General features: G+C 35.8%; 2 protein-coding genes across 2 annotated transcripts in view; both read left to right on the forward strand.

Annotated features, from left to right (window-relative positions):
• DCP1A (decapping mRNA 1A) overlaps positions 1-4,993 on the forward strand; it is a 34,318-nt gene extending 29,325 nt beyond the window's left edge. Inside the window, exon 10 of the mRNA XM_070933646.1 lies at positions 4,894-4,993. Within this exon, the coding sequence (XP_070789747.1) occupies positions 4,894-4,974 (81 nt within the window). The 3' untranslated portion in view covers positions 4,975-4,993. The remainder of the gene's footprint in view (positions 1-4,893) is intronic.
• A 7,262-nt stretch (positions 4,994-12,255) lies between these two features.
• The window catches only part of TKT (transketolase), a 28,048-nt gene continuing 22,748 nt past the window's right edge, over positions 12,256-17,555 (forward strand). Inside the window, exons 1-2 of the mRNA XM_070933647.1 lie at positions 12,256-12,422; positions 17,182-17,299. Of these exons, the coding sequence (XP_070789748.1) occupies positions 12,316-12,422; positions 17,182-17,299 (225 nt within the window). The 5' untranslated portion in view covers positions 12,256-12,315. The remainder of the gene's footprint in view (positions 12,423-17,181; positions 17,300-17,555) is intronic.

Genomic DNA, 17,555 nt, shown 5'->3' on the forward strand with positions numbered 1-17,555 from the left:
TCACCCGGGCTCCCTTTGTGGGTCGTGGGCTTATGTTATCTGTCCTACATGGTGTCATTTTTGATTGCAATAACCTCAGCCCGCAGAATATCGGAGCTGGCAGCCCTTTCCACTAAGCCTGACCTTTGCATCTTCCATACGGACCGGGTGGTCCTTCGTTCATCCCTAAGGTTAACTCCACATTCCATCGATCCCTGGAGTTGGTCCTTCCGAACTTCTGTCCCTCTCCCTCTCATCACCTGGAACGGACTTGGCATACCCTAGACGTCCGCAGGGCTCTCAGGATTTATCTTAAAAGGTCCTCCTCCTTCAGGTGTTCGGAGAGTCTCTTTATCTCTGTCCAACCAGCCACCCTGGGTCTGAGGGTTTCCTCCTCCATAATAGGTCGTTGGCTCCGGGCTACTATTGCCTCAGCCTATGAGGCTCAGTCCCTTCCTGTACCTGCACGCATCACGGCTCATTACCCGTAGCGCTGCCACATCCGCCGCCTGGGCAACCCAAGCGTCCTTGGAGGACATCTGCCGGGCGGCCACTTGGTCTTCACCTTCCCCATTCATCCCTCACTATAAGTTGGATGTGTACGCATCAGCAGAGGCTTTCGGCCGTCGGGTGTTGCAGCAGTTCTTAGAGGTGAAGCTGCTTCTTCGGACCAGGCGGATCTCTCCCTATAGAGGGTTCTGCTTTGGCCTGTCCCTGTCATGACTGCTGGACCCTCGCTATAGTAGAATGGACGTTGTCTTACCTGAATGTCCTTTCTGCATAGCAGAGGGTCCAGCAGTCATTCCCACACTTTTCTCCCATGCGGGGGCGGGGGTGTTTCTAATGTTGTTTCTCAGCTCAGCTTCACAGTCTGCAAGATCTCCTTCATCAGAAATCTGAGAAGCCAGAGGAAGTGGTAGGAGCTTCTCAAATTGCAGACTCAGTCAGTACCGGAACATTATGTTAACCCTGTCATGACTGCTGGACCCTCTGTTACGCAGAAAGGACGTTTAGGTAAGACAACGTCCACTCTCTTATAATGGCAAGAACCACTGAATTAAAATCTGAAATAAATATGCACTATTGAAATATGTCGTTATCTGTTCTTCATCTTTTATGGTTCTGAATATGATTTCACTGATTATGAGACAAGGCAAAAAGTTAATCGTATTGTATCTTTATCTTTTGGAATTTTGTACAAGTCAGTCATATCTCTCATTTTGTTATATGTAAAACGATATATATCCTTAATTATTTATATCCTTAATTATTTATGTTAATGTTCTGTATTTCTTGGCAATTTTTTGTTTCCATACAAATTAAATTTGAAGGCAGTGTGGTCACTGCTTCCCAATCAGTTTAACAGTGCTTTCTTTTCAAATTTGAGACTGGACATCCCTAATGATTTAAGTATTAAATATCTGTTCTCTCTATCTGATTTCAGGACCAAGTGGTTTGAAACAAATTGTTGTATTTTGTATCTAAAAGTATCTAAAACATTTTATTTTTTTCATAACAATGGAATATGCATTTAACCAGCATATATGAAGACATTTGAATATTTCTCAGATTTTATTTTAGTGAACTATTCAAAATTACCTTGGCAGATTGATCTGTTCCAATTGCATCAATAGATACTAAACAGGAGTGAGGAGAAAATCAAGTCCTGACGCACCCTACACAAGAGGGCTTGTGGGGTAGACTCCCCCCCCCATCAAAGCCGACTGGAATTGACTTTAGAGGAAGGAGGAGAACCATAATAATGCTGGCTCCAATTACTAAGCGCCAGTTGCCTATGGAGATTCTCAGTCATCCAGTTCATGGTTGTCCCAAAGGTGCTTTTTCAAGAGGCAACTGGACTTTCTTGTTTTTCTTTGAAGATTTTCATTTCTCATCCAAAAAGCTTCTTCAGCTCTGACTGGATGGTGAGGAATGGAAGGATTATATTCCTTGCAGTTCCAAGAAGGCTCCACACCCATTTGTACTACTCAGGTGATCCTGAGGACACAGATAAATCTCCAAGTGGCCTCAATGTCCTTCTAAAAGAATGCAAATGACCAGCTGTCTGCAAGGAATATAATATAATAATAAGGATATATATATATATATATATATATATATATATATATATATATATATATATATAATTTTATTTTATTTATTTTATTTTATTTATTTTATTTTATTTTATTTTATTTTATTTTATTTTATTATTTTATTTTATTTTATTTTATTTTATTTTATTTTATTTTATTTTATTTTATTTTATTATGTGTTTTGGACCTGGTCTTTGGGTGTTAAATGAATTTTGTTGTATGGGTATACTGTATACATGTACAAAGACAATAAAATAATAATAATAATAATAATAATAATAATAATAATAATAATAATAATAATAATAATAATAATAATAATATTCCTTGCAGACAGCTGGTCATTTGCATTCTTTTAGAAAGACATTGAGGCCACTTGGAGGTTTATCTGTGTCCTCAGGATCACCTGAGTAGTTCAAATGGGTGTGGAGCCTTCTTGGAACTGCAGACCAGTTGTCTGCAAGGAATATAAATCCTTCCATTCCCCACCATCCAGTCAGAGCTGAAGAAGCTTCTGAGATGAGAAGCGAAACGTCTTCAAAGAAAAACAAGAAAATCCAGTTGCCTCTTGAAAAAAAGACACCTTTGGAACTTTTAAGCGGCAGAGTTAATCTAGAAGGATACCATGGTATGGAAAGCTACTGAAAGATCAAGGAGAGAACAAGGATGTATGCACTATGCCTATCCCATTCCCACAAGAATTAATCTGTAAATGTTACCCATGCTGTTTCGGTCACATGCCCAGCTTGAACCTAACCAGAAGGGAACCAGATGATCCAAAATTGTATTTTCCTCTTTGTCATCAATCAAGATAGCAATATTTAGTGCTATATTAGTACATTTTAGTTCTTTTTTACACTGTTGGAAAATGTATACAGATATAAAAATAACAATTAACTGAAATACTGTACCTTAATAATAACATTGAAATGATTCCATATTAGCTCATATAATCAATTTTGCTGCCAGTGATTTATTTTGTGCATAGCCTGCTGTTTCTTTTTTTCTTCAGGACCACTGTTAAAACAAAAATCTTGCTGACTTTGAAGGGAGAAACATTTTCTGAACACAGGCTGAATTGTCAGCAATTTTACATTGTAATAAGAGTACAGTCATTTTTTTCAGATTCCTGTCCATTGTTTTGATATATTTTGCATTGCATTAATTGAGATTTAGACTGCTTGTCTTATGTGTGTCTTTTTTGTTCATCAAAACCCTATTCTTTTTGACAATCAAGGTCCATGCAAAAATAAGAAATGTTCTGTTTTGGCTTAGAACTGTCAACCTAGGATATGCCAGGTTATTGTTTCCAAGAGCTAATTATGATTATGAATAATTGAGGAAATGTTTATTGTTGAAGCTTAATTACAATGCAGCAAAAATAGCAGGGTACAGAAAAAAATTACTAGGGTGAATAGATGGTTTCACTGGGTGGATGTAACTGAATTCAATGTTCTTTGAATTTTAATTACAAAGCATCTAAAGATTATTGGGTTAAAAATTATATAATTTTTATATTTAGTATACTATATATACTGATAATCTTTAAAAAGTCAGCCTGTGTGAATGCACAATAATCAGTATACAAACAGTAATCTGAGGTCCAAAATATTTGTTAAAATCTTAAAATATTTATAAAGTAAATTGTTTTAATTATTGGGTATATATAACGTATAAATTCTTCATTTTGGGAAGGATTAAAAGAATTCAGATTTCTTTAAATTTTGCAAAATATATTTAATCCAAGGATATAATTTGGGATGATGACTTATTATAATATAAAATTGGATCTAAAGCTTGATTTTGATCTAAAATAGTCTTCTGATCAGGTATGCAGGATACTGAAAACAATTATGTATTTGCTTTAGATTAGGAAATATTGATTCAGGAATCTTAATTAACTGTGTTCTTTTTCTGATATTTCTTTTTCAATTATCATCTTAGAAAATTTACTAATCCAAATTAAATCACACCATGTTTTGAATACTTATTATCACCCCTTGCATAGACTTTCCCCACTCATGTTCTCTGTAAAAGCTATTTATCATAAATATAAAAATTTTCAGGGCAGAGAGGATTATCACTTTTTAATACTTGACTAATAACTGGAGATCCCAACTTTTAACAGTCCATGTTACAAGAGAGATTGCTATTAAATATATTTAATAGTAGAAACATAACAGAAAGAAGGCATATAATATATGTCTTCTACTATATTTTGTAGTATACGCAGCCATCAATATTAATTTTATTATTGAATTTCACATCTTGTATAATGTTAAATGGTTCATTCTGTGACTGGGAAGAAAAGATATATTGAACAAATATATTCTGATGGGCAAATCTTTTATTGCTGCAAATGTATTGAATTGAATATTCTGCATGTGCTTACATAATTCATGCCAGTTTCATTTATTTATATTTTGTTTATTTGTACAAACTATTGTCTAAATGCTAGTCAAACATCAGCATTTCTTGTACTTTTATGACTAGTGTAACACTGATACAATTCAAAATGATTGAATGTATGATTTCAAAACATGTAATCTATTTGTGCTGAATTTGCAAAACATGTAATCTGTTTGTGCTGAATTTGTGCTGCTCATTTGGCTGTCTCAAAATCTAGTCTTGACAGCATTGCTGTTTCATTCCTGGTAAAAGCTTTGTTCTTGTTTCTTTCTTCTTTGATCATCTGAATTCATCACTTTGTTCATTAAATGTGTTTCCTGGACCGTACAATGCAAATATGTATTTATTTAGCAGTGATATTATGAAGTATTTATCTCATTGGGCTGATTATATATTTTTTTTCTCTCAGAACGATGCAAATTTTCTTAATACTCTACATGAAGTCTATTTACAAGTCTTGACCAAGGATACTGATAGCATCAAGCTATAACTGCAATGAATTGAATCCTACTGACCACCTATCTGCTTCAGAAACATTATGCCTCTTCTGTACAACTCTTATATTTTAAAGACATTTTTTGAGTTCCTGAAGTCTTTCTAAGCCTCCAAGGAATGCTGTTCCTTAGAAATATTGTATAAATAATGTTCTAAGAAATGGTGTGGTTTCACTGTGACCAGTTACCAGCAGGATTTTATTTCTGTATGGGAAATATGGTCTTAACGTTTAACAGCACATTTTTCTTATTGTTTTAAGCAGTGTCAAATATTTGATATAATTCTTTACCATATGCACCCTGAATGTTCAGGATAACTAAATTAAGAACATCAACAGTTGTGAAACCAGCTTCAAATTTAAGGAGCCATGGAAGAGTTTAAGAGGATACTTCTAAGGCTTTCAAACGAATGGATATGAGTATAACATTTCTGCTTTTAGCCTTAACATAGCAACAGGATGACCTCTGGGTCATATCAACCACAAATTGGCTCTTCTGTATGCAGAATACGCATTCACTTTTACTAGGAATATATGAAGTATGATTTCCCTTGAACAATAAGTTCAGTGTCTTTTGTCAGAGATATATATATTTTTAAAAAACATTTTAAAAAATTATTTCTGTGGAATATCATTTTTCCCCCTATCCAGGTCAAATGCCAATTTTGGTATAGATTTTCCTGTAGAAAGGTTGACTTGTTTCTAGATAAGCTGTTGTTCAGTTACTGTTTGGAATAGTATTAAGAACTCTCCCTAAACTTGCATTATATACTGCTGTAAAGATCAAACTTCTTCCCAAAATGAGTCAGAATCTGATCTCTGTTTTATATGCTGCTATTGGTCTTTTGTGATTTCTATTTATTTTATTCTAGCATGTTACAGTAGCTAGCAATACTTAAGTGATAACATATACTCGATTTACTCAAGCAATAGCAATGTAAAGATTAGCATTTTTAAAATTATGTCTTTGTTTTATATTGTGAAACGTAATTTTGTAGTCAGTTTAGCCATTCAAGTTGCACTGCTTATTTTTCAAAGCATGGTTGACATGGAGGAGGAGCATAGTCTTTGCTCTGTATATTATGGTATATTTCTGTGAAGCCATTAAAAAGAGGGCTGGCAAAAAAATAATATCCTACTATATATGCCCAAGAGAATCTGGAGTAAATCTTACTGGTCACTATCAGTGTGATAATGAAGATGGCATCATTATCCAGTTGTTATTTCTAATTCATCAATGAAGTTTTGATTATTGTGACTCCATCACAAATCAGTGTTTTTGATATAAACTATGTGTTATTTTTTTTTTTAACTAATCAATATGTACACTTAGATTTTGAGTGATTTTAGGTAGAAGTTTTTATGTTTAGCAAACTCTGCCTTCTGAAAGAACCTCTTCAGCCTTTGAAAGTGTTTCTAATAACATAGTATTTTATATTGGTTATATGTACAAAATTCAGGGAAATATGTGTATAGTGACACATATTTGACAGGCTTTAATAGTGAAACTCAAAAGTATCTTTTCAGGCTTCGTAGACTTTTTATAGAAAACCAGAAAGCTCTCTGCTTGTACACTGGATTTGTTGTAGCACACCCATGTACGTATACCAACAACAAATTTGCTTAGTGCAGCATTCTTCCATGTATAATTACAGGCTATTGTCAGACTATTAAAACTGAATTTTGTTACCGTGTTTTGTTTATGGACAAGAAAGAAATACACAGTCATAAATTATTGTAGAAAAATAACCTCAGCCATATATGTGAGATTTGCAGTGATGAAACATATGAAGTATGATAACAGTGAATGCAAGTATTATATTAAATATATAGAGAAAAGGTTTCCTTGACAATGAATGTACTTTTAAGTTCCTCGGTCTCCAAGAATTAATGAGAAAGGGAATATTGCTTTAAACAGCAAAGATATATCTTTGGTATGTTTGCTCCAATAAAACTTTTTTTATTCTCATTTACTCTTTTGTGTTGAAAAGCAGTGCAAAAGTTAGTTCATGGCAATTCTAAATTCTTCAGGTCCTATATAAGGATCACAAAATAAGTCTCTATTCTTCAGAAAACATCCTTAATTAGAAGGTAGTTTGAAAGCTTAGTGATTTTTAACATTTTTCATTGATACTGAGTCCTCTACGCACGTTAACATTGCAATACGTAGCTTACACTAGGAGAAGAGGGATGTACTGTGTAGTACAAAGCACTGTTGGCAGCATTCACTGTTATCACACTAGTGCTCTTATTGCTTGTGGTCATGTGACAAAACGCTTTTTAAGAATTGCTTTGACAAACAACTGCAGAGTAAAATCACAGATGTTTACAAGATGTGAAATCACTGGACAGCTTTAGCCTGATTACCTAAATTTTTAGTAAAAGTTTCACTTTATAATCTCTCTTATTGTTCTCTGCATGCACCAATAACAAATGCTTAAATAACCAATTTAGGCTATTGATTTTAATTTTTCTCCTGGCAAAGTATCTCTTGAAAGTAGCTCATATTTTAGACTGTATTCTAAAATGAATATACACTATCTAAGCATGTATTTTTACACTGCCTATATGCAACTTCTAAAAAAGTTTAATATTTGTCTAAAGTGGCTTTCAAATATGCAGCTTATTGAAGATCTGATTGTTGTTTTGTAGGTAAAGATATTGTCTTTGAATTGTGCCTAATAACTATACATTTGTGACACATTTTACAGCATCTAATATTTTGCAAAGGCCTAAGGCACAATGTGACACAGAAAAGCAATTTGTATTTTCAGTCTTGAAATGGAACTTATATTTCAAACTGATTAAATTTTAATTTTTCCTATGTTTGTTTGCTTGGGTCTATTGCATTCCCAGAACTTTCTAATATTATGTGTTAGCAAGGGTATAATTATTAATGGACTTTCAATAGAAGTATTTAATGTCAAGTGTTTGGCACAAATAACAAGAAACCAAAAAAAAAAAAAACCACAAAAAAAAAACCCCTAGCAATCTCTTCTTGGCTATTTAGTTGCTCTTTTAGCATATCTTAAAGAGGAAAATGTGCAATATATATACATATATATTTCACCTCACTATTTGACATTTGCAAAAATGTTAAGATGCAATATCTTCACCTTTGGTGGGGAAAAATTGCAATAATCTTCCCCTTGTAGTTTGCTTTGTAACAATAGCATGTCTTTGTTTGAAATCCATACTATATTCAGTATGTGGATTTACTGCTTTAGTTTGCACTCCCATGCTGATTATGACTTTGAGGAGCTTCAGATCTTTATTATCTTAATAACTTTTGGAGATTATTGGGAATAATTATATCCCAGTGGTGCAGCACCTATATCTGAAGAATTGCAATAAATAATATATGACCTCAGTTTCATAGGTCTGTGGACATAATAGAAAACACTAAAGGCCATTAAGGAAGAAATACTTGTGTATATTCTCTTCCCAATCTCCTTGACTGTAATATAACTTGTTTATGACCCTGTGCACAGTTATTGGTGAATCAGCTTGTTGGAATACATGTGTTGGAATCCTTGATCTGTTGATGCTCCTAGGATAGACTGAATTGTGCCTACTGGTTTTCAAGCAATTTTTAAATTGTCATCACAATGCATCAACAGTTCAGTATATGGGTATGTAATTTGTGCCATCATATTATGTTGGCAAATATTAAGTTATTGCATAAATGTTTAAAAATGAACATTTTCAGTGGAAATTTTGTATGTTTTCAAATATATTTTTGTAATAAAAACTCAAAAAGACAAAAGTTTCAATCTGTCCTGAAACTTTCTTGGTCACAGTTTAACTTTGTGAGAAAAAGCTTAGGCAGGCAGCATATTGAAATACATCAATTGGCTTTATAAACAGAACAATCTGGAAGCTGAACAAAGCATTTTTGCTTTAACACCCCCCCCTTTTTTTTTTTTTTGGTATTGTTTCCAGTGTCTTTTATGGCGTTTGACATAAAAGGGTATTAATTTTGGCTATCTGGTAAAATGTGATAGTCAAAAATATAATTTAACTTCATTATACAGTGCTTAAATGTGCTGAGCTATGCTAGGTTTTATTGATAGGTCATTATCCACATCACTACAATTACTCATAATTAAGAAGAGCTGAACTGTGGGGATGTTATTTTCCTTCAGTATTAAAATGACAAAAGGAACACTGACAAAGGATAAAGGTTTGTGAGTGAAATGCCAATTAAATGCTAATGAGTGAACCATTGTGATTTCATGATGGATTGTATCCAACTGCATTCTTCTGCCCTTAATTAAGAAACTTAATTAAAATGCGTTTCTTCTGTAATTTCCTATACCTCCTAGATTTCCAGGTAATCCTCCACCATACATTCAGCAACCATTCAGAATACCAACAACTATTCCAGCACACACACACAGCGGTCACATCATTAAAAAATTGGCACTTAGCAGTTTGCCCACCCTTGCAACTCACCGAAGGGATGCTGCTATTGCATCATTCACCTGCCTTTCCTTCATCTCAGCCACTCACCTAGCTCACCAATGCAAGCAAAGTTGCTGCAGCCCCTGGGCCCCATTTCCTACCCTGCCAGGTCCCCGAGGCCTTTGGCTTCCTCCCCAGTCATACATGTGTGGGAGGTATAAATTGTTCCACTTCCTTTATTTTTCTGCAGCTGCTGATAGGAGCACCCAGCCAATGCAACACATAGCCTTACTGCAGAGGCTACCTTGCACCATTCTGTGAAACAGCTGCCACTCTTGTGATCTTTCAGAAGGATCCTTTTCCTAAATTGCTTCCAAAATCCCATGAAGCAGCCTCTGTAGGAAGGCCACTCCTTTTATCAGCTGAGTGATATTTTGGAAAGGCAACTTCCGATACATACGTATGTATTTTCCACCATGATTACATAGTGCATTGCATCTGATAAAGTTTAACTGTAAAAAATGAGCTATTTGGAGCTGGCAGAAAAAGATATTGAGAGAATTGAGAGAATTAAAAGACTTCATTAGATAGTGTGATCATGGGGGGGGGGGGGTTGCTACTAATGGAAACTGAGGGAGGGCTCATTTTGAGGACAAATAAGGAATTTTGTCAATATTAATTACTACAATTTACCCATTGATACCTATGCAGAGGTCTCAATTCTTTATATACGTTTGATTCAAAGTTTTAGAGAACATTACAGAACAAACAGAATAAAGAAAATTAGGAAAGGCAAATGTGTAGAAATGTGAAAATAGAAGCTTTCTTTTCAGTAAATATGATTACAAAGCTCTCTAGAATTCTCTGTTCTCTATATGGGAACATAAATCAGATTTTTAATATAAAATAGGAAATGACCAATCCAGACAGCATGGTGGATTTCTTTTATTTCCATTTTTAAAGCATCCTAATTCCAAACTTTAAGCTTGTTAATTGCCTATCATTTCAAAATTATAGTGTGGGATTGGTAGGGGGAGCAGATCATGACGTTAACAAGTCTACCAAACTAAACCTTGTGTCACAAAAGTTATAATAAATACTTAAGTCTTTGAAGTAGGAACATACAACTATTAGCTTAAGACATTGTACCATATTTCATTGGGCAAGTCAAAAACTACATTCCAAAAATGGGTCTGAACAAACATGGGTGGAGGCTATTCTTTTCCTTTAACTGTTATTCATACCGTACAATACTTGCAAATTCCTCTTCTCTCTACCACAAAAATGGCTACAGCTTTTTTTGCATTTGTAAAGGCCTGTGACCAACTTGGCATTATAGCTGTTCTTTGATAAAACACTAGATTTGTGCTTTCTCTAAGAGCCAGCAAGCTACAGAATTGATAAAACCCCAAGCATTTTATGTTTATTTTGTTTGGTTTTAGGGGACAAAATGATTAAAGTGCTGGCTTACTGAGTTCTAGTTAGCCTTATGCATGAAAAATCAGCTGGGTGACTGGGCCAGTCAATCACTCTCTCAATGCAACTAGTCTCACAGGGTTGTTGTGGGGAAAATAGGAGTGTTGGTGCATTCAGCACCTTGAATTGTGTATGAAAAAAATGCTGAATCAATATTTTTTTAAAAAACCCCAGTCTATAAATAAGGGTATTTGGGTATGTCATCAAATCTCAAACAGATCTAAAATATTACACCCACTCAGTTTCAGGAGCTGCCTAAACTGGTGGTTCAGTCTTGCTGCATCAAATTGGGCAAGAAAAATGCATGGCATGAGGCTCTTACGTGCCTACTTAAAGCTGAACACGGGAGGCTTTTTAATCAGTACGATCGTTTGCGTGGTCAGATAAAGTGAACGAAGAATCAAGCAGCAGCACCTCAGTCCTTGCACAAGCCAGCCACTTCCGAGAACTACACTTCCCAAGATTCTTCGAGAAAAAAAATGGCAACAATCTGAGCAATCAGTACGAAGGGTCAGAGGCGCAACTTTCATCTGCTGCGCAAGGAAATGGCAGATTACATAATTACCCGTTGAAACATGTATTTAAATCTAGGCAAAACAGAGCAAGCGCCAACCTGTATCCCTGAGCAGAGCTACCACCCGCGCATCTGCCTGCCTAAGCTAAGAACACCGTAAGCAATGAAACCTAGGCAGAAACGCGCGCTGCATCGATAACACTAAAAGAAGGGCGCGGGAATGGAGAAAGCGACGTTGCAGAATACCAGAGTTAAAAAAAGGGACCTTGGAGCTCTTCTAGTCCAACCCCCTCAAGCAGGAAATTGTAGCGTTCCAGACAAAAGGCTGTCCAATCTCTTCCTTGGGGTTTGTTTCAGGAACAAGAGTGAAAGCACCGTGTTTTAAACTGATCAGAACACCTGGGCATCTAATCAGGATTGCCAGAATTTGGTGCCCAAAGTCGTCCTTGCTTGCTGCTGACTGAATAAATAAAAACATTTGTGAGCGTCTTGTGTCCTAGTGGGTTTAAAAATTACCCCCCCCCCCCAAAAAAAAAGCAAGAAGCGCTTGGGAAGTACGCCAGCCAGAAAAGAGGCGGTTAGTCTCTCTCTCTCTCTGGCAGCAGTTTATGGGCGCAAGTGCCCACCAGGCTGGGGAAATCTCTGCAGGGCGCACGGGGAGCGAGTCCCTCCGCGCTCGCGCCGTCGGCATTGAAGCCCTGGCCACGAGACCTCGCGCCACCCACCCAGCCACCCTTCGGAAGCGAGGCCTCGCTCCACGGCCTGCTTTCCCGCCAGGCAGGCCCCGCCCATCCCAGAGCCCAGCCGCGCTCTTTGGCCCCTCCCGCCGCCTTTTGCCAGGACTTGGCTGAGCTGCTCCGCCTTCCCTTCGCCAGTCGCGGAGCCTCCCTCTCCAGCTGCCGTCTGTAAGCCGAGCTCGCTGCCCGCCGCGTTCCTGTTTCTCCATGGAGGATTACCATAAACCCGATCAGCAGACGCTGCTGGCCCTGAAGGACACGGCTAATCGCCTTCGCATCAACTCCATCAAGGCCACCTCGGCGGCCGGCTCTGGGTGAGCCAAAGGGGGCTTGGGAGGGAGAGGCAAGGCTGCAGAGCGCAGGAGTGGGGCCAGGCGCACGACGTCCCTTCAAGGGGGCCTGGCATCGCAGATGCTGGGAAGTAGGGGGGGGGGGAGAGGAGAATCTGGCACAGCGGGGAAACCCTGCAGACGTCGGTTGCATTCCCGTGTCCATCTCTCCCTCTCTTCCCACGTGCTGTGGAGAGGAGGCTTTGCCCAGCTCTTGCACAAGAAGGTGAAGAGTCGAGAGCATCGTTCAAATTACAGGAAGAGGCGGGCGGGAGAAAAGGTGGCGGTGAAGAAAGCCTATTTTACTTTTCGATCATCCTCCAGGTCCTGGCCGGGATACCACTCTGCCTAGCGAAATATCCCGTGCCGTCATCCTGCTGTCAAACAGATGTTCAGAGCAGAGTGACTTTTTTCCTTCCTTCCTTCCTTCCTTCCTTCCTTCCTTCCTTCCTACCATTCTCATTCTTAGCACATCAAACAAATCCAACTTCTGAAACCAGTAACACTAAGGTTTTGTCTCTGACAAAAGTGCCATTATGCACAACTGTCTCACAACTCCCCTTCCCCCTTACATCTTGATTGCTAAGTGTTGATGTATGAAAGAAGTGTTGCCGTCTCTTGAATTCATCTGCCACGGTGGAACTTCTGGAGTTAACCCAGAAATGATTAAATATTAATGCAAAAAAACCCTACTCCTTCGGATCAGCTGTGCCTTTGGCCTTAAAATGAATATCTCTGGATTGTACTCTTGACAATCCTGTCTGTTGTTGGGTTTTTTTAGTGGGTTATTTCTCCCAAGAAATTAATCACTTTGCAGCATGGCCAAGTTACAGTGTTTAGTTTTTACATATGTCACTATTTCTGCCTTAAAAGCAAGTGAACAAAATAAGATGATAATTTAGGAGAATTTGGATTGCACAAAAGTTTCAAGGCTGCCTGTGGGGTAAATTTATATTTTGAAATATAGTGTTGAAACAGGCTTTTAAGTGTTGCTTATGTTTCATAATACCTGCAATGAAGAAATGTTGTTTGAGAACCTTATACTGTCAATTTCAACTGTGAGAGCAGATGAGAAAGTTAGGTATAAACCAGAGTTGCAGATAAAACATCTCATTTATTAATTATTTTGTTTGTGTTTGCTTGTGTGATAGAATGTCGGGGATGCAGAACTTTTACCAAAAAAAAGGCATCTCCTGGAAAAGTAGAAAGCATGAGAAAGAAGCTCAAAAAAACCCCAAACCCTTTACCTTGATTAGGTATAAGTTGAAACAAACAGCTTGACACTTTGAGGATTCTGTTACAATGTCTTAAGTATTTTCATAAACTCCTGGTGACTCCTAGCAATGGTTAGCAAGTTCTGTATAAATATTAACTGTTTTAAAATGAAAATCTTACCTTGCTTTAAAGTTTTTGTATTTTGTTGTGTGATTATTTTTCATGTGGAAAAGTGGGAAGTATATTTTACAAATAAGAATAAATAAGCAATTTAAGTTTTAATCACTTTGCATTTGATAAAGAAATAGCTGCAAAGAGATGGATTATTACCTCTTCATTCTTTCTGTCACAAATATGCATGCTGTATAAAATACAGTGTTGGATACTGGCCCATTTGTTTTACTTAGGTAAAGGTATTACTTAACATGAGAAGTAAGGTCAGTTACAGTGGAAAAATGAAGAAATAGGAAATTGCTTATCTCATGGTGAAGCAGAATTATAGTGCTCTTTTGGAGGAAGTTGTACTGTACTTCATACTGTTGATGTGTTGTTGCAATAGCTGTATCAAAATAGTATCCATTTTATTTTCTACAGCTAGACTTCCACAATTGTTAATGGGCTAACAACAGGCTTGTAGTTTTTGTGTGATATAGCTGGACAGAAGAGAGAAGGCTTTGGAAAAAAAGTTAAAAACTCCCTAGCTACACAGATATAGGAGTTTCAGGAAATTCTGTGTGGCTACTACTTTAACTGGAAAAAAAGCCATGGATAAGGCATTAGCAGAGCCTTATTGGTGTGGCATCATAGGCAGTCTCAATTGTTACTTCCTTTGTCAGTGAAATGATGCCCACTTGTTGCTTATTGTAGGTGTGCATCTTTAATCCAAGTTCATGATGCATACTTGTATAGTAAATACAAACTCTTATAAAAGTTCTGGCTAACCTGCTATATACTTTCTGGTTATTTTTTATTTCCTTTGGCTATTTTTGTCTTGGCATAATTTCTCCTGCCTCTGGTGGATTTTTGCTTAGTCAACTGTGCGTGTTAAACAGGAATTTTAGTATGCAGCTCTGTTTGATTTGGGTGTGTTGAAAGTGCTTTTGTGTTAATGCAAACAGTTTGAGTGTCCTAGAGCTAATAGAATTTGATCCTTGAATGACTTGTTGCTTCAGAGAGTAAAAAGAATTAATTGATGGAGTATTTTAAAGGAAATTTTTTATAAGATAATTTGGGAAAAAAACTTATCTTTTTAACATTTATGTTAGACATATAAATTGAACATACATAGATCAGTTTTCATAAGAACTTGTGATTTATTACATTTAAATGCTTAGATCACACTTTATAAACTAAATTCCAATGATAGGTGGAGTATGAAATAAAATCCATTCATTCTGAGGCATACATTTTAAATACTTCAATTAATTTGGAAAACTTTGTGCAAAATAATAAAAATTGCAAGTCTTTTTTTCCTTTTGTAATATCAGTTTTCCTGCAGTCAAATTCTAAACTGATATTTCAGTCCATTGCACTTAATGAGACTTGCATTTTTAGTGATTAGAACTGTAGATGCAAACATTTATTTCCTAATGAGTGTTAATTAGTTTATTTTTATTAATTAATTAATTAATTTTTATTAATTCAGTTTTATGGTGCTGTCATTTAAAGTGTTAACAATATTATAGATCTTCTACCAATGTAAATTAAATATATATTGATCTAAATATAAATGATCAGAGCTATATTAATTACAACAGTGTAAAAATGAGCTCTACTATACAAAAGCCTGTGCCTGAATAAATATATTATTTTTTAAGAGTTGATTCTGGCCTTGGGTAGTGTCTATCACTGATTTTTTTTCTGTAAACTGTTTTAATCTGTGTTTCTTTCCTTCTACTTGTTCACCAATAGGTTTCTTAAAATCTTTTCCCCAAAGCAGCAGTTCTTTAGAGAGATGGTTAAGTATAACATTTATAAGATCTAAGAAATGGGCATTAAGCAAGCATGTTAGGATTATTTATTAACTGCCATGTATAAATACACGTACTAATTTGTGATGATTTCTGTCTTAAATTGAATTTCTATTGTGCAAATACTTACCAAGAGATGGACACTAATCTTTATTTACTTCATGTGTTTTAAAAGTGTTTGCATGTGTTTCAAAAATTAGTAGCATGTGTGATGCTCATAAGTGGATTAGTCTTAAGATGTAATATATAATTGATTGATAAAACCTATTTTACAGAGTTATATTAATATCATTATATTATTTAAGATGAATTAAATTTTTGTAATGTTAAAATGCTAACAAGTAAAACAAATAAAAATATATAATATAGTTATTCTATAAATAGAGTATTTTACCAAGGTAGTACAGAGTAATAGTTAAGTTCACCAGCTTATCTGCAGTTACACTGAATCATTACAGAAATGTATTGGCTTATTATATGGGAAACAAATAAATCTGCAACCTGCAGCATATCTTTCCAGCCAAAATTTTTGGAGAGGTAGATTTTACCTGGCGCAGACAGTTCTGAAGGTAATGAGAATCCAAGCCATAAAAGGCTTCATACTAAAAAAAATATCTAGTTCGTGAACATAGAAGCCAACTGACAACTAATGCAGCTTCGGCAAAATTGGTGTTCCACTGTATTTATTCTGTTTCTTCCCAGTCAGCATGTGGGCCGCTGCATTTTTGTGTCAGCTGCAGTTTCCAAAATACCTTCAGGGGCTGCCCTGTGTAAATTGAATTGAGGTATTCCAAGTGAAAAATGATAAGGAAAGGCATTACTGTTGGCCAATTCATACAACGACTGGAGACATTTGTGGGGTTCACCTAAAACTATAAAAGTAGAGCAATAAATATGCAAATGGTAATATTGTTTAAAATGAAGATCAATAGTGTGTAAAAAGTGAGAGAACATATTCTTACTGGAAGTATTTTTTGCAAGCTTCTTTCTGCATGTTTTTCTTGGAAAGAAGCTTGAAAATTAAAAATTAAATAATACATACACAGATACACACACATATATTGTATATATACCAGTAGTTAGGGATTGTTATGTTCTTGGTAAGAGAAGAGGATTACCCCAGTTAAAAAAACTACAGAAAACAGGATTGATTTATTATTTGATTTGATTTGATTTTTATCCTGTCTTTATTACTTTATAAAAAACTCAGAAAATATACTCCTTCCTCCTCCTATTTTCCTATCATAACAACCCTGTTTAACTAAAGAAGGTTCAACTATTTATTAGGTAGACTTTATTAACACAGCAATTGCTGATTTTGATGGTACTAAAAAAAGAATGGTCATACTGTCTCTCTTGTTAGTAAGGGTAATAATTAAATATTCATTTTAGCTAAAATAAGACAAGAATCTGCATTTACTTAAGATAGCACCTTTACAGACATGATGTGACATATTTTCCAGTAGAAGATTAGAAAATGGGCATGCTGGTGTTCCAGTTATGGAATGTTACTTGACAAGAAATTGCTGTTGTAAAATATCATGTATTTTGACTTCCAGTCACCCCACATCATGTTGCAGTGCTGCCGAAATTATGTCTGTGCTGTTTTTTCACACTATGAGATATAAACCAAAGGACCCCAGGCATCCCAGCAATGACCGATTTATTCTCTCCAAGGTAAGAGCTAGAACTTTTTAGGCAGTATTTCCCCATTTTTCTAAATGAACAAATTTAGAATGAATATTCAATTTCTTAACATTAGTGGGGGAGAATAAATTCCACTGCAGAATTGTTATATAATGGTATAAAAATGTGAAAAATAATTCTGTACTGACTTCTGGATTTTTGACAGCAATTGTTATTGATCTGTTAGGACATTGATTTAAATCCAGAAAAAATTAGCCATCATTTAATTCAGTTCAGACAGATGGGG

Source organism: Pituophis catenifer, unplaced genomic scaffold (assembly GCF_029215685.1).
Source record: "Pituophis catenifer annectens isolate HBS135680 unplaced genomic scaffold, rPitCat1.0.hap2 SCAF_2, whole genome shotgun sequence".
Taxonomy (NCBI): Eukaryota; Metazoa; Chordata; class Lepidosauria; order Squamata; family Colubridae; genus Pituophis; species Pituophis catenifer.